The following is an 18,328-nucleotide window of genomic DNA, read 5'->3' on the forward strand; positions in this document are numbered from 1 at the left end:
GGTTTATGATGTCTTCAACCAAGAAGTCCCTCTTCAGACCTCAGACTGAAGATCCTCACAAAAAATGCATTTATTGTTTATACCCTGAACATCAGGTAAAAGACTGTAAAATTTGCAGAACCTTCTCACAAAAAACTTTGAAGGACAGAGAAGGGCGTCTCCTTCTGTGGCTACAGAAGTTAAAAACTTCAGAAAATCCTGTTTCTGATGTGGAGAGTGTATCTTCCATCCACACTGCTCCCTCTCTGAAAAGGTCCTGTGACTCTCAAAAGGTTTCTCCTAGACCTAAGGTGATGAAGAAACAGCATGGAGAAAAGATTTCTACACAACCTTCTACTTCAAGAGGGGTGATTTCCCCCCCCAGGAGTCTCTCTGTTTCATTGACGCCCCCGAGATCGGATTCTCAGGCGTCTAAGACTCCATCTGCGCAGTTTTTACCTCAGAAACTGCCTCTCTCGTCGACGAGCTCATCTACGCTTCCTCCGTCGACGAGAGCTGTCATCGTCGCATCTACGTCGACGACCTCGGCATCTATGTCTATGAAGCCAACCATGATCATGTCGTCGGCGTCTTCACCGTCAACGCTGGTGTCAGTTAAGGTGAGACCCATTTCATCGACGCTACCCTTAACTTCGTTGACGACTATCAAACAAGCAGAAGAAAACGTCGTCGACGGGTGCTTCGTCGTCGAGGGGTGCTTCGTCGTCGAAGAGTGGTTCGTCGGCGGCGGCAGCTTCGTTGTCGACGGTAGCTCTGTCGTCGGCGGTGGCTTTTTCGTCGACGATGACCTCGTCGGCGGCGGTGGCTTCGTCGTCGACGGTGGCTTCGCATCGACGGTGACTACGTCGTCGACGGTTGCTTCGTCGTCGACGGCTGTTCAACGTCGAATTTCACCGCCAGCAACAACGGCGACGACTCCAACTCTGGATTTGCTACCATTAGAGACTTCAACCTCTCTGCTTCAACGACGGCATTCGTCTCTGGATACCCTGCTGCCACTTAAAACACCTGTACAGCCTCCTGAAGTGCTGTTTTCTTCTGACAATGAAGACTACGAGGATGATAGATTTCGGGCTGCTCGCAGTCCTTCAGAACTTCTAATTAAATGTCAGGACTCTGATGATGATGACGAAGACTTGCAACAAGATGATTTCTCATCTTATGACACACGTCCAGTTCAGGAACCTCATATGGCACAATTGCCTTTAAGTCTGATTTCCAATTTACAGTACATGCTGGATGATTATAATCGCCGTTTTCCGCGGTCTGGCCATACCACTCCAACGCCGCAGACACCTCAACAACCTGTTTTTCCTAGGGAAACAGTAGTCACACCTACATCAGTGCCCAGAGAACAATGTCTTGGAGTTCCTCCAATCCAACTGGAAGATATTGTCGAGGAACAAGATGATGACGCTGACAAGGAGGAAGGTGAGCTGGATGAGGCTTTCCTCCTTTCTGACTGGGACAACTATCAGATTCAAACACCTTCTCCCGCTGATCCAGCCCCTTTGGATTCTCCCCCAGTTGACATTGGTGGTTTTCATTTGCTCATGGAAAGAGCAGCGAAAAGATTTCACCTCCCTATGACAACCAGAGAGGAGGATTGTTTCTTATATGACTTTAAGGACCAACCTCAAAAGCAGGTCCGCTGCATTCCGATCATTGATTTTATATGGCAAGAGGGCCTTAAATTGATGCAGACTCCTAATTCGATTCCAGCCATCCTTCCTGGGATAGACAAAAAATACAAGGCTCCTCCAAATTCTCCAGCCTGTTTGATTTCACAAACAAAGCCTGATTCTATTATTACTCAGGCAGCCCAACGCCGATCTAGGAACCCTTCATCTCCTTTGTCGGCACCTCCAGATCGCGAAGGTCGACGGCTGGAAGGTATAGGGAAAAAATGTTCCACTATGGCGGCAGCTACGGTTCGAGCGGCCAATTCTTTGGCGATCTTGGGCCGCTACGATCGCCAGATGTGGTCGGACATTTCATCTCTGATTAATCTCATTCCTGAATCATCCAGGCCAGAGGCTTTGAAGATTCTCCAAGAAGGAGAAAGAATTTCTTCGGAAATCATAGACTGCGCCATTGATGTGTCTTCTTCTGGCTTTCGTCTTTTGGCTGGTGCTGTGGTCCTCCGGCGTCAGGGCTGGTTACGGGCTACGTCCTTTCGTCAAGAGGTGCAAACAAAAATCCTGGACATGCCTTACGACGGCGAGTCCCTTTTTGGCCAGCATATAGATGATGCCCTTCAAGCCATCAAGAAGGACACTGACACAGCTCGTGCTCTAGGATCTTTACAGTTCAAAAAACAGCCTTTTCGAGGCGCAAGAGGTCGTGGTTCCTCTTCTTCCTTTCGTGGTAATTCCAACCAATACAGGCAAGGACAAAGCCGCTATTCCTCACAAAATCAGCAATCTTATCGGCAGCAAAATTCTTCCAACTACAGACAATACAGAGGCAAATCTTCCTACAGAGGAAAGGATTCCTCAAAGAAACAATGACTCTCGCTACCCTCAGTCACGGACTCCTCCAAAACTTGGAGGTCGAATCTCCCGCTTCTTCTCCAAATGGTCGCAAATAACCACAGATCAATGGGTTCTCGATATTGTGCGCAGGGGACACGCTTTGGAATTTATAAAGATTCCTCCAAATACTCCACCAAGAGGCCCTCCTCCTGCACATTTGAAAGAGCTACTGAAGCAGCTAAACATTTTATTGAGAAAGGGCGCGATCGAAGTGGTGTCAAAACTACAGAAGGGCAGGGGGTTCTACTCAAGGTTCTTCCTTGTACAGAAGAAATCGGGAGAATGTCGTCCCATTTTGGATTTGCGAGCCCTGAACAAATACATAAAGACACAAACTTTCCGTATGTTGTCCCTACAAGAAGTCCTTCCTTTTCTCTCTCAAGGAGAATTCATGACAACACTAGATCTACAAGACGCTTATTTTTATCTTCCCATATTACCACGACACAGAAAATTCCTCAGATTCAGAGTGGCCGGACGAGATTTTGTTCTGCTCCCCGAGTGTTCACAAAAGTCCTTGCACCGGTGGCAGCTTACCTTCGCCTTCAGGGAGTTCAAATCTTTCCCTACTTAGACGACTGCCTTCTAAAGGCGAAGTCTTTCGAACTAGCGTCCAAACAAACTCTGTTTTGCAGATCCCTTTTCCAGTCTCTGGGCCTCACACTGAACTTAGAAAAATCTCAGTTGCACCCAGCTTAGAACAGATTGTTCTTGGGAGCCATTCTGGATACCACTCTAGAAAAAGCTTTTGTGTCGCACGAACGACGACAACGTCTTCGCGATCTAGCGGCCTCTATCCATCTAAAAGAGTTCGTTTCTGTCCGACAGTTGAAATCTTTCCTAGGGATGTTGTCGTCCTGCATTCCTTAGTCTCTCTCTGCCGCCTGAAGATGAGACCTGTCCAAGAAGAACTGGAAAAGCAATGGGCTCAGGTCTCGGGCACTTTCAATGACTTGGTCAGAGTCACCCATCGCTTAAAAAGAGCTCTTTTGTGGTGGACTCACGAAGATCATGTCTCCGCGGGGCGTCCTTTTCTAGCGGACACTCCACAATTTACCCTCACCACTGACACATCTCTCGAGGGTTGGGGCGCCCACTTGCAAGGCCTAACTGTGAAGGGCAAGTGGTCTGTTCATCAAAAGACGAGACACATCAACCTGTTAGAATTACTGGCCATCTTTCTGGCTTTAAAAGCTTTCAGAACCATCATTCACGGAAGCACGGTGTTGATCCGGACGGACAACACAACGTGCATGCAGTATATCAACAAGCAAGGAGGCACGAGGTCCGTTCTGTTGTCCCTTCAGGCTCAAAAGATTTGGGATTGGGCGATTCAACATCACATTGCCCTCACAGCAGTACATGTTCCGGGAGCGTCCAACATTCTGGCGGATTCCCTAAGCAGATCCTCCACTACCAATCACGAGTGGGAATTGCACCAACCCACTCTGGATCACATATTCCAGCTATGGGGTCCCCCAAATCTGGATCTTTTTGCAACCTATCTGAACCGGAAATGCCAGTTCTACGCAAGTTGGCTTCCCCAACCAAAGTCATGCGGGAATGCCTTTTTGATGAACTGGTCCACAATTTATGCTTACGCCTTTCCACCAATTCCTCTAGTCCCCAAGGTTCTACGGAAAATGAGGAAAGAACCCTGTCGGCTCATCCTAATAGCCCCCCGATGGCCTCGACAAATATGGTTCACGGAGCTGCTGCTACTGTCTCAGTGCGAACCAATCATGCTTCGTCCTCTTCCGAAACTTTTGACCATGGAACACGGTCAAATTTGTCATCCCGATCCTGCGTCTCTACACTTAGCGGCTTGGAACCTGAGTACTTTGAATTTGTGAATTTGGACATCCCTTTGGAGTGCAGAGAAGTCTTAGCAAAGGCTAGAGCTCCTTCTTCTGTAAAAACTTATAAACTCAAATGGAAACGATTTTGTTCATGGTGCAGTGATGCCAAAATTCATCCCATACATTCCAAGCCAGAGCAACTTTTACCTTTCTTTTTGCACCTAGCAAAATCAGGCCTTTCATATGCTACCCTTAAAGTCTTTTTAGCGGCAATCTCACGATTCCGTCAAGATGGCTCTAACTCCCTTTACTCGTCAAGAGTAATGCAACAATTCTTCAAAGGACTTTTTCGGATGTTTCCTCCGATACGTCGGCCTCTTCCTCCTTGGCATTTAAACATTGTATTGGCGCAGCTCATGAAATCACCATTCGAGCCAATCCTTAAGGTCACCCTCAAATATGTCACGTGGAAGACTTCTCTTCTCCTAGCTCTTACATCCTCACGCCGGGTCAGTGACTTGCAAGCATTTACCATTAACCCACCTTTTCTTCAATTTACTAATGACTCTGTCCTGCTTCGCACCAATCCGGCCTATATCCCTAAAGTGCCATCTGATTTCCACCTCAATCAGCCGGTTGTTTTAAAAACATTTTTTCCTAATCCTCAAACTTTTGCAGAAAAGTCACTTCATCCTTTGGATGTCAAGAGATGTCTCAAATTTTATCTTCAAAGAACTGCTGCCATTCGTAAAAATGACCAACTCTTTGTCGCCTACGGATGCATGCGACAAGGTCATCCTGTCACCAAATAATCTATAGCACGTTGGATATCCTCTGCTATTACCTTTTGCCATCAACAAGCAGGAAAACCTCTCGCTGCTGCCGTGAAAGTGCACTCCACAAGGAAGGTTTCTTCTTCTACTGCGCTTTTTGCTGGAGTCCCTCTTCAATCCATCTGTAGAGCGGCGACTTGGTCCAGCAGACACACCTTTACGAGACACTACTGTCTGGATGCTGCAGACAACACGGACACAGCCGTGGGACAAGCAGTCCTTCGTAATCTTTTTAAATAAGGTGAGCCTCTGATGCTTCCCTCCTCCTGCATACAAGGTACTTTTATTTATTATGTATATTATATGTATATATATATATATATATATATATATATATGGCTTTTATATGCATATAGTCTTCTGCACTGTATATGCTATTGTTTCGGTTCTTATGTACCTTGTATTATTCTGCTATCACTGCTCACTATTCTTATTCAAGCATGTGAATCTATGAAAGACACCCCAATACTGGAGAAGAACAAAAGTTACTTACCTGTAAACTGTGGTTCTCCAGTATTGGTGTCTTTCATAGATTCACATGCGACCCACCCACCTCCCCTCAGAGGCTCTATTGTGTATTTGACTTTATGTCACTCTTGTGCTACGAAAATCTGAGAGCATGAGTCTCTGGGGAGAGGATTCTAGAGGGTGCGGACGCCTGATTGGCTGGATTTGGCCTAGAACATAACGACAGTGATATGTTATAGAAGTGACAAGTTGTCTATCTATGAAAACTCTATGGTTTTTCTTTCTTTTATGCCTAATGGGCTTGGGTTATTACTACATTGCTTTGTTATGTACCGTGGGACTCCCACTTCGACGGCGGGGAATATTCAAGCATGTGAATCTATGAAAGACACCAATACTGGAGAACCACAGTTTACAGGTAAGTAACTTTTGTTCATCCATTTGCTCACCAGCACCATCTAAGCTGTAAAACCAGCAATCCAGCGGCTCCCCCTACAGCACCAAGAACAGCCAGGACATATCTGCAATTGGGCCTACGAGCCATTGTGATGTAAGGAATTGTACTGGTTTACCTTTTCTTCACAAATCTATAACTCAGTTATACTTATCTGATTGTGTTCATATGGGTGCCTAAATGTGTATACAAATCAGCTCTATTTCCATAAATTGGTGTTGCATTTCTTCCAAGTCGTGTCATTTATTTAACGCCCATGTTGTTGCTCTGAAATACTTAACACATGTTCCTCTAGTAAAGCCTGACTGCTCTGTGCCACACTACCAGGACTGGGCTTAGGATTTGTGAATACAAAGGACCCAGTTTGGGGTATTGTGAGAGTATTTCATAATTAAGCCTAACCAGCCTCAATGCATAATACTCCACTTTCCTACAAACACCGTTTCAAACTGATATCATAATCAAGGACAATATGAACATAAAACATGAGTTTTACACTCACAAGGAGTGACGACTACAGAATGTTATTGCCGTCAAACACCTGAGGCAACCAGTATGATATCTCTGGTGCAACCATCAAAATGTTCCAAGATGACGTCTTGAGTTTTGTGCTGCACATGGCTACTCTAGACGACGTCAGAGAATCTGCTAATAATGCTTCTGCTGCAACAAGAAAACCAAGCAAAAATGCTTAAAGAAAGTTGGCACTCATCTAGGGGCAAAGTAAAAATGCAGTGTTTGTGTTGTGGGCTTCCAGAAGGCCCAGGAGCAGATATTTGAATAGCAGTTTGTGTAAAATTGGCTGTATTTTTTCTTCTTCATATTAGTTCTCTATTTGATGTAAAACCAATTCTGTATACATCATTCACAATTTTTTGATGAGTTGACAATTTTCAATTTTTAGTGTTAAGTTTCAGAGGGGAAAAACACGGACGTTTAATGTTCTTCATAACTTATTTGACAGTCTTGGCATTAAAGTACTGTTCAGGTTGTTAAAACTACGGGCGAAGAAGAGTTATGGTAGCCATAAAAATTTAGATGGGAAAACAGATCCCTCCATGTTGAACGCAGTCACAATGTAGGCTGCAAGTGTGAAATCAGTTAGAAGGAGAAATAGAGATTATGTGTGAGTAACACAATATTGATGAAGGCTTCAAAGAGTAGCCAGAATGGCTAGCTCACCCCCCCCCCCCATCCTATAAGAAACTTTCTTCTAAACTATGTGGAAGTAAGGGGCTCCTATTCTCTCTGAAATTCCAGAAATAAGCAACTTTGCCAGGAAGGCAAAAGTGGGATAAAGAAAAAGGTCCCCGAGATCTCCTTTACTTTCACGGTTACACAATGAGGACTAAAAAAACAAAAAAAAACAACAAAAAAAGAAGGAGAAATAGAGCAGCCATCTTTGAAAGGTGCAATGAATGCTGCTAATAATAAACAGAATACATTAGAAACAAGTAAGAACAGACTTTTAAAGAGCAGGAATGCTCAAGAAGCATTTGCTTTGCTGTTCAGCATCGTGAAGAAGGTGTGCAACATGACCAAAAGACAAATGAAGCAAATAAAAAGGGCTTGATGACGCTGCCATGTTATTTTGTAGGTGGCACGTGTGATGATATGAGCACATGCATGTGTCATTAAATGTTTGGGCAGCATTTTTAAATTTTTATATTTACCATTCCGAGATGGATCAGTACATTTTTAAAAAGGAATAGACGTATCACAAAAGCGCTTTTTATGAGAGGAAGCCAGCAGCAATTTACTGCCTAGTCATTTAAATAAATTAATCAATAAGTAAGCAAATAAAAATATTAGGAAACAAAAAGATGTGCGTGTGGGGGGGAATGGGGGTGGTGTGGATGGTGAAAGGGAGCACATGAGGGTGGGGAGGGATGCACATGAGCATGAAGGCAACATGGAGCGCAGGGGTGGCTGTTTGGTGGCAGAGAAGCATACAAGGGAGAGAGCTGTAAAACATACGAACTCATGGAGTTCATAAGCAAAGAGAACAAGCATTTGCAATGCAATAGGTCTCGCAGTTATGCGAGTTTGAGCTATTGACATTGCAAATATCAATGCCTTTTATTTTTGATTTCGGTTTAAAAACATAAATAAAATGCATAACTGCGAGACCTATTGCATTGCAAATGCTTGTTTTGTGATGCTTGCTCCCTAGATTCTTGAAGTTACAGGGGCAGCCTATCAGAGCGGAGAGTGTAGGATTTCACTGCTGACCGGAATGCAGAGAACTTGGTTTGTGGCAAAGTTGTCTTCCAAAGCCTTCCTGCTTTTCTGGGTTAGGCTGGTGGAGCAGGCAATGCCTACCTCACACCAAGTACTATTACTTTTCAGACTGTATGGGGTATAACACAGTTATAACAAGCACAATAAAAATTGAATGTCCTTTGAGCTTCGTTATTTAGGTGAAGAGAACAGCACTTTAATACCTTAAGTTTATGCAGGGACATACACAAAAAAGAAGAAGAACCAAGAAACAGAATTCTGTAACCACACAGAATAACAACAATGATTTGAACTAAGGACATTTAGCACGCAAGTGTACAGTCGGTAGTGATTCTAATCAGAATGTTGTTCTCAATAGTAAATGAGACCAGTCATGATCCCAGTCTCTTACCAAGAAGAGTGACTCCTGCTGCACGGTTCGTGATTGCACAATATTATGAATTTTAGGGAAATACAAGGCTTCATCACTTCTACACCAAGGCACTCGGGACTTGTGTTCAAGACTTATTCACCCACCCCGCAAACCTGCTGTGTGTTGATTTTCACAATATCTTTAAAGGTGGATATTTCATGACTTTGTTTAAAGTTCCGTTTCCTAGAGTGACTGAACTTCAAACTGAAGGGGACAGACCGTGTCCTGACCCACCGATATATAGAAGACAGATTGTGGGCCTTTAGGCATCAACGGAACATAGCCATGCCTAACCTTCTTGCAATGGAGATGGCTATGGCTAGCAAGCGTAGGTTGGGACACCTTTAGCTCCACAGGTGGTGCTGAGCCTCGACGCTATACCTCCCCAAGTGATGGCCTCTTGATTCTAGGCAAGGGCAAGGTCCTACAGATATGAACAGGCAAAACCCGGGTGCTGGGAGGGGTAAGTTTATTATACAAAGTCACCGCTCTACTCAGTTGGTACTTGCTATTGATTTTGGGCAACCCTGCTCTAATCTCAAGCAAGATAAGCAGCCTGGTACGTAGAGATTTGGACTTCATTCTAGCTCTGTGGGTAATGGGAACTCCAAGCTCCACATTCTGGAAGCCCTGGACAGACTCGCTGCAGATCTACGTCGCTAGAGCTCTCGAATTGCTAGAATGGGACTCCTGCTTAAATTCACATTCCTTTGTATTTGGGCAGCTGTTTACTGCTAGTCTTTCCAGATGCATTTTTACAGTGTATACATTCAGCCAATCCCGTTGTAACATGTTTTCCCCTTACATCGGATGGCCTTTCATGCTCTCATTGCAGGAGTGGATTACATGACTCCAGTTAAAGGGCTGGCCCAGGACGCTGGGCTGATGTGATTCACTTATGCATCACACAAGGCGGCTGTTATGTGTCGTAGCAAGACAGGTGCTACAGAGGAAGTGGGGGGTGGTCTGTCTTTGTCAATTTTGTGGCCAGCACGCCTTCCCTATCTTGCAAGCACCATTTGTACAAAGAGATGTTACAATCAGTATGCATATCCTTATCGGTGTACCGAAGATGACTGCAGTCACTTCTCCACTCGAACATGTTGCAGTGTTTGTGGCACCACCACAGTCACACCACTTTTGTCAGTTTTTCCATTCATTTAGAAAAAACTATTGGGTCCCATCGTTCCAGAGTTCACAAGGCTTCATTTATATGTTTGTCAGTATTCATCACCCTTGCTCCACCTTAAAGGTATTTCACTGAGGCTCCCAGTCAGGGTGAACAGTACCTTCATACTACTGGATGTGAAATAGGGGCGAGCAAACATTTGTTTTTCCATTCAGATTGGTAAAGATGCTGGTTATTGGCTGCTCTGTAGATCATGCATTTTCTTGGTTTACCTTCCCACGTGCAAAGTTCATCCATCTGGACAGTGTGAAGTAATTTTCAAGACATACCAAATCATCTTCCCTAAACTGAACCCAGCCTAAACAAGGGAGCAGGACATGTGATCAAGCCGTGCGCCAGACGGGTGCATGTCTCTTAAACAAGCACGCGGTGAGAGCGCGCGGTGGGAGCGTGTAAGCGCGGAGAGGAGACACCATGCGCGTGCACATCGCCTGTCCATGCGCGCACATGGTTTGTCTCCCTTTGCGCACCAAACCCACAACAATAGTCTCCCCAAGGCGAAGCAGCGCATGCGCTGCGTTTGCTAGGCGAGACCTAAAAAAGTAGTTTCCTAAAATGAGCAGTGGATGGGTATAGTTCAGCCAATCAAAAGAATAGTAGAGCGTTTATGTTCTAGGGAAGTGGCAAAATAAGATAGAACAAGATGAGGTGAGTGAACACAAGCAGGCACTCATCAACCAGGGCTGGACTGACCGTACCGGGCATCGGGTTTTTCCCCAGGAGGCTCGAAGGGTGGGGACCTGTTTTGCAGCATTGGCAGACGGTTTTGCTAGTTGGGTCGGTTTTGCAGCAGAGCAGCAATATCCGTCTCCAGTAACAAAAGCAGCAATGCTCAACTTGCGCCCCCCAGTCTCCCAAAAGCTGGTCCAAAAACATTTCCAGGGCTGCTTTGAGGTCCCAATCTGGCTCTGTAATCACCTAACATGGTTTTTGACTTAAAATACTCAGACATGTACTATTAAGAGTCCATCCACCTCTGCTTCCTAAGCTGAAAGGACCACTGCCCTCCTTGGCACTTGCTGGTCATCTGATGCTCTTCTGACCGGTCTCAGGGTCTGTCAACAGCTGTTGCTGTCCTCCTATTACACATTGTAGTATTTCTCTCAGCGCAAATCGGTTTCATGCTCTCCACCTTCGTCCCTTTTTACTTCTATCCAGATACTCACACAGTCTCCCCTGGCAGATGTCTGTCCGCGTCGCTCCACCGATGATAAACTGAGGGTTTTTGGTGATGATTTCCTGTTAAAGAAGAAAACAGAAGTGTCAGTAAGTACCGGCATGGATCAGAATTATTTACACTTCATCATTGATTTAGCTAAAAATTCGAGATGTCTCACATTGATCTATGACGAGGAAGAGAAGGTAAACAGCGGGCTGTGACTCCTCTGGCCCGATCGCCCTGTGCATGTGTCTACCAGTCTCGCTAAGAACGATCAACCATAAACATAGCCATAGCTACAGATTATTAGAACACTCACTTCCCTCATCCCAGACACTGAGCAGGCGCCCCCCGCGCCTAGGGGAGGGGCGCCCTTGGTAGCGCCACGGGGCTGAGTCTCCTCCGGGGCCCCTGGACAAGGAGAGGGGTTGGCTGGCTGAGATGGTGAAGTCATCGTGAGGCACGGAGAAACAAAACTTAGCGGAAACTAAACCTAGCAGGTATTTAAGGCTGTACACTGTGGGTTTTGTTCTCTTTGTCCCCTCGGACTACAGCCTGGGCTACAGGAGCGTCGTCAACGTGGAGAAAGGTGTCCTGTTGGCAGCGGGCAGAGGTGGCAGGCTGAGTTGGAGGGGGCCGTGGCGTAGTGTAATTGCTACTTACGTTTATTTGATATATTATTTTGTTGGTATAAATCGTATTTATACATTTTATCTACTCATCGTGGAGGGCGCGCCCATATAGTGGTCGCGCTGAAATGCAGGGAACCCGGGAAGGGCGGCCTGGATGCTCAACAACAAAGTAGGTGGCGCTGCATCGGAAGGGGGGGGTGCTGCGCCCAGAACTGCGGTAAAAAATAGGCGAGGGAGCAGCGGAATATTTCTGAATCTGTTCGTGATTTACCCGGCCGCTTAGTGGGGATGTCTCGTTATCGCAGTGGTTCTTTTGAATTGTGTTCCGTTTTGGACTCAGTCTTGGGGATGTTGAGTATCAGGGATGCTCATTGTTGCGGTGGTTCATTTGAATTATGCATGCATACTGGCTTGCGTTGGTTCCATGGAGATGGACAGAGGTGTGGTTTTTGCGTGGAGTTCGAGCCCATGCGGCTGGAGTGCTGCAGCAATGTTGTCGTATCATACATGGTGAGCTTGGATTGTTTGTGGCCCTCGTTGCGAGTTCAGAGCTGGTTTCAGATTCCTATGCGGGCATGTGTTTGCATGGGAGAAAGCAGGGCAAAGTGAGGAGCTGGAGGGTCCAATGTTGCAAGTCAGAGATTTTGAGTGTTCATCCTTTTGGGGGAGGCTGGATGGCTGAATCACGGGTCGGAGCCCCGTGAAAAGTATTTGCAATGCTCTGTAGGTCCCTCGTAGCCTAAGGGGATCACAGGACAATCCTGGGACGTGCGGTCGGGGCTTCAACCGTCTTCTAGGGGGTTGGGGCAAGGCAGGCCTAACTACTAACGGCGGAGCTGCAATAAGGGACGTCTACTCAGGTACTCCGTTCCTGCCGTCATCCATGTGCGCTGACGTCACCCTTTATTATATACTCCCTAGTCCGCACCCGGCCCAGGGAGTTGACTGCGTTACAAAATATTGCAGTGGCCGGGTGGCTCACTACATCCCATCCAACCTAGGAACTTGGAACAACAACTTTAATATAATGTCATGATTGTAACTTCCTGAGACCGCCTCCACCAAGTGTCTCCCAACCACAAATGTTCAGCCTTCATCTTGTAGCCCTCAACAAAAGAAGTCCCGCAACCTGGAGCTCGGCTCCGGATTGTTGCGTAGCCCGTAGTGAGGGTGCCGGCCCCGTTCTTCTCGGCTCTCGGCACCCGGGTGCTGGCTGTCAAGGCTGGGGCCAGGATCACTTTGTTCGGCCACCCCCTGTGGTCTCTCCGGTGTAGTCTCCACCGTCTGGCTCCCTTCTATCGGCGCTTCTGCTTCTTCCCACACCTCTCTCTCGGACTCCGACACCACCTCACTCGGACTCAGGGCCTTCTTGAACCATGACATATTCCGGGCTATTCTCTGATTTCCCTTCTCCGCCACGACCAGAGTTCCCTGGACCCTCACTCCCTTCCATAGTTCATGCTCAAATGATGTGCAAAACTTGGATCCCGGGTGTCGATCTTTTCCTACCACGTAGTCTCCTACCTGGATGTCTGCCCATTGAGCCCCTCTTTTCTGGCTGGCCCGGTCATTGTTACTTTGTCGGCGGGCCTGGGACCGCTCCACATCCAGAACCACAGGGGTCCACACTTCGCTGTTGGGTATACCATCCCTCACCGCTCTTTTTAGCAGGAGATCGTTGGGAGCACATTTGGTCGTGCAGTGAGGCGTTTGACAGTATGCACTCAAAAACTGGTACAAGCAGGACTCCAGATTGGTACCCTGTGTCACCTGAATGAAGCACAACTTGTATCGCGCAGACTTAGCCCAATGGGCGTCAAGGCGCCTAACAAATAAAGCTGACTGGGAGAGAACAGGAGAGCTTACTGATAAGCCTTTATAAAGTACCAGGTTTTAAGAGCTTTTCTGAACAAAGACAGAGATGGTAACGCCTTAATCTCTAGAGGAAGGCCATTCCAGAGTAGAGGTGCAACAGTGGAAAAGGCTCTGCTCCCCCATCTGGCTTTTTTAGAGCGAGGGACTACCAGCTGGTTGGAGTCTGCAGATCGCAACGACCTGCTAGGAGTATATCGGGTGAGCAGAGACCCCAAAGCATTTGAGGGGCTAGCCTGCACGGCTCTGTAAGTGAGGCAGAGAAGTTTGAATGAAATTCTAAAACTAATGGGGAGCCAGTGCAGGTTCTTCCTGGCCATCGTTGCCGAAGAGTCCCTAGGAAGTGCTAAAACAAATCTAGCGGCAGCGTTCTGTACCACCTGCAGACGTTGTATCAAATATTTATTAGACTCCGCGTATAGTGCATTGCAGTAATCCAGTCTGGAGCACACGAGGGCAGTGACTGTATGTTTTCGTGCCTGCGGGGACAGGTAATGAAGGATTCGTTTCAGGATTTTAATAATTCCCCAGCAGGTGGCCACGGTCCTGTTAGTCTGGCTATTCATGGCAAGTGAGGTATCAAAAATGACACCAAGATTCCTAGCCGTAGAGGAAGGAATAGGGCAGGTTCCAAGGGACGGAGGCCACCACTCATTGGACCAGATGTTTTGATCTTTGCCGAACACGAGAACCTCCGTTTTATCGGCGTTGAGTTTTAAAGAATTCAGCACCATCCACTCAGCGACCATCTGCATGCAGGCCCTAAAACTAGAGGCAGAGACACTCAGAGAATGGCTAAGGGACACCATAATCTGAGTGTCATCCGCATAGGACACTACCTCCATCCCCTGCGATCTTACTAATCTTGCAAGGGGGGCCACATACAGATTAAATAGGGTAGGGCTTAAGGCCGAACCCTGGGGCACTCCACATTGCAAAGATTTAGCAGGGGAGAGGTAATCACCCAGCAGAACTCTTTGCTCTCTCAGATGTAAGAAAGAGTCAAGAAGGCTGAGAGCCTGTCCTGCCACCCCTGCCTCCCTCAACCGCGATGTAAGGGTAGAGGGAGACAGGGTATCGAATGCTGCAGTCAGATCCAGCAGAACAAGAATCGTCGTCTGACCTCAATCCTTAATGCTTTGTTTAATGTCCTCATGAACTGCTCCACATCTCCATTAGCCTGGGGCCATTGAGGTGTTATTTTCCGATGTCGTATGCCATGCTGATCAAGGAAAAAGCGGAATTCCTGTCCCTGAAACGGCGGCCCATTGTCTGTTCGGAGCTCCTCCGGCAGTCCCAGCAGGGCAAAAGTCTTCTCCAGTATCGGCTGAATGCACTCAAAGGCCGTCGATGCGACCACCTCCACCACTGGAAACTTCGAATGACTGTCCACGAAAACGACCATTTGCCTCCCATCCGGGAAGCTCCCAAAATCCAAGCTCACTCGTGTCCATGGTGACATACTTGGCCCTTCCGTTATGATGGGCGCTTCGGGCAGGTCAGCCCCCGTTACCAGGCATGCATGGCACTTCCGTACTTTGTCCTCCACGAACCGATCCATACCTGGAAACCATACTTTAGCTCTCAGGCGGGCCATGGTCTTCCCGATCCCTTGGTGGCCCTGGTGCGCTAGATCGACCGTTCGGCCTCGCAGCACTGCTGGTATCACTAACCGCGGGCCCCGCAAGATTATGCCGTCCCCCGATGCACCCATCTCTCCTCGGCACTTCCACAGGCTCTCCCAATATTCCTTTTCATCGGCTGATCTTCTGTCATTACCCCGGAGGAACCACTTCCACTGATGGTCCCGTAATGTGCGGGTAACCTCCTGTAGGCACTTATCTTGCAGTGACGACTTCTTAATGTCCTCTAATAGCAAAGCCTAGGGGCAGGCCTCTTCTACCAGCTGTCTCACGAATCTCTCTGCTCTTTCATCCACCTCCTGTCCATGGACTCCACTCGGAGCCAGAGGGTGCCGTGACAGATAGTCAGCCGGGTTGCTCGCTCCCGGGCGGTACACCATTTCAAACCACTATTGCTGAATCTGTACAGCCCATCTCTTGATTCGTGGAGGCCCATTCCTTGCCGTGCCCGCGAAGAGAGGCACCAGCGGCTTGTGGTCCGTTACCACTGTGAACGTGTGCCCACACAGGTATATGTTGAAGTGCTGACACGCCCATCGTATGGCCAAAGCTTCCCTCTCGGTCTTCGCATAGCGGGTTTCCACTGCCGTGAGTGCCCGACTGGCGTATGTAATAGGCACCCACTCATCCTGGTCTATCCTCTGTAGTAGCACGGCATCCATAATAAGCTCGGTGGGTGCTCCTGGCCGAGAAGTATGCTACGGTTGCGCCTTTCAGCAAAGCCTTCTTGACATCGGCGAACGCTTGTGCTTTTTATCTGATCACTGCCACATGACATCCTTTTTGGTGAGCTGCTGGAGAGGTTCCGAGAGGGTGGCCAAATGGTGAATGAACCGGCCACAGTAGTTGGCCATCCCTAAGAAGCTTCGCACCTCGGAGGCTGTTTGAGGAATCGCGGCTTTCCTGATGGCCTCCACCTTAGCCAGATCCACCTGAAATCCCCGGGCCGAGAACCGATACCCAAAGAATTCGACCTCTGTAGCGTAGAAGTCGCACTTTGCTTGATGTAGGGTTAGGCCTTGTTCTACCAGTCGCTGAAGAGTAGCTCTCAACCTCACATGGTGCTCCTCCAGCAATTTTGAGTAGATCAAGATATCATCGCTGACATTGAGGACTCCCCCTAGGCACGATAGTGCCTCTCGTACTGCTTCTTGAAACACTTCCGCTGCCGAGGATACTCCAAAGCTCAGTCTTTTGAAACGGCGCAGCCCCACATGCGTGGAGAAAGTAGTGATGTATCAGCTCTCCTCCGCAAGCATCAGTTGATGGTACCCAGAGTTCAAGTCCACTTTCGAGAACCACTGTGCCCCATTGAGATCTGTTACAATTTCATCAATAGTTGGGGTGATGTGCCTCTCCCGGCGGATGGCCTTGTTCGGCATTCTCATGTCCACGCACAGCCTAATGGCCCCCGGCTGTTTCGGCTTGGGTGCTATTACCAGTGGCGATACCCACGGCATTGGACCTGACACCTTCTCGATGACTCCATCACGTCAGAAACTGAATTTCGGTTCCGTCACCTTCGAGGACTGGTGCTGGCTCTGTCAGACGTACCTCCGAGGTACGTCTGACAGAGCAATGGTCATCGGAGGTAGGTCTGACAGAGCCAGCACCAGTCCTCGAACGTGACGGAACCGAAATTCAGTTTCTCACGTACCTCTCGGTACCCCCGAGGGAACAGAATACTTTTTCACGAGGTACAGATACAATGGATCTGACCGCATGAATCTGATTAGTGAATGATTCTCACTTTGTAAGGAGCCACAACGCGCCCTCCTCTATATCGGTCCTGACGAAAGCCTTTAGATTTTGACAGAAGGCTGAAACATGTTGACCCTTACTATTTTATGACCCTTACTATTTGATAAGTACGATAGACCAATAACTCGGTCTTCTTTCGCACTTGAACATTTTTATCTTTCTCTTGTCTACATTCTCAGAATAAAGCTACAGCAGAAAACACGATTTAGAGAATTTTAACCTCACTTGATCTGAACACTTTTCACATCCTCCCTCATATTCATGTCTGGACGCTACTGTACAACCAGTTGGTCTTCCTCCCGGCGGAGGTCAGCATACTCACAAAAAAAAGACCCTATGATGATGCTGTACCAATACACATAAGCGGTGACCCAGTTTATACCGCCTTCGCACTTGTGTATAGTTATGAGGGTTCTTTTATGACGGAACCATGAATAAAAAGACCCTGGCGACACAGGACAAGTGGTCCACTCTCTCTTGATTTTTTGCATTTATGAAAGGAAGCCGAATGGACCACAGCTTCTCCTTCCCTCCCCCATTGATTATTTGTATATGCTTTGTGAACATCACCAGCCCCAGATCCTCGGCCGTGTGGCAACTCAGCAACGATCCGACCCTATCACATGTAACATAGAACCGAGTGGCAGTGGTTCTGTCCTTGTACTTGACTTCCGCATCAATGACACCCTGCAGCGGAATCAGAGTGCTCCCTCCATAAGTGAGAATTTTTACTGCAGTTGGCATCAGTCGAGGCTTCGGGCTGAGCCACCTATATTGGTCAGCATCCAGTATGTTCATGGACTCCCCGGTGTCAATCAGCGCCCGCACACAAGACTCCCCTATCCACACTTGGCACGTAGGCGGTGACCTCTTGGACCCCCCGGATGTGTGAGATGACAAATACATTGTCCTCATCATCCTCAGAGACCACCAACTTTTGCTATCGGCTATCCAGGTCGACCTCCTCCTGCACCGCCTTTGCAAATTTTGTAAGTCCTCGTCTCGGAGGCCCTCCTCCGCCCTGCTGTGGCCCACTCTGGCACACCTTTGCAAAATGTCCATATTTGTTGCATTTGAGGCACTGTCTTCCTTGTGCTGGGCACACTCTCGGTGCATGCGCCCCCATGCCACAGTTCCGGCACTTTCGCTTCTGGTGCCTGTCCTCCTGTTTGGCGCCGGTTCCGGCCCCTCGGCCATTCGCTTTCTTGAGCGCATCGACCCTCTCCTCTTTGATGGGCGTCGAGAACAGCGGCTGTGCTCCAGCAGACTTTTTCGCCTATGCCGCCTCCATCTCGCCGGCACTCACATCAGCCAACTCATGCGACCTCCCC

At 47.8% G+C, this 18,328-nt stretch overlaps 1 protein-coding gene across 2 annotated transcripts in view; it reads right to left on the reverse strand.

Annotated features, from left to right (window-relative positions):
• Window positions 1-18,328, reverse strand: part of LOC146813822 (calpain-1 catalytic subunit-like) — a 652,425-nt gene that overhangs the window by 496,755 nt on the left and 137,342 nt on the right. For both annotated transcript variants that reach the window (XM_085610279.1, XM_085610278.1), the window contains exon 2: window positions 11,097-11,169. In XM_085610279.1, the coding sequence (XP_085466405.1) occupies window positions 11,097-11,169 (73 nt within the window). The remainder of the gene's footprint in view (window positions 1-11,096; window positions 11,170-18,328) is intronic.

This window comes from Triturus cristatus, chromosome 6, assembly GCF_964204655.1.
Source record: "Triturus cristatus chromosome 6, aTriCri1.1, whole genome shotgun sequence".
NCBI lineage: Eukaryota > Metazoa > Chordata > Amphibia > Caudata > Salamandridae > Triturus > Triturus cristatus.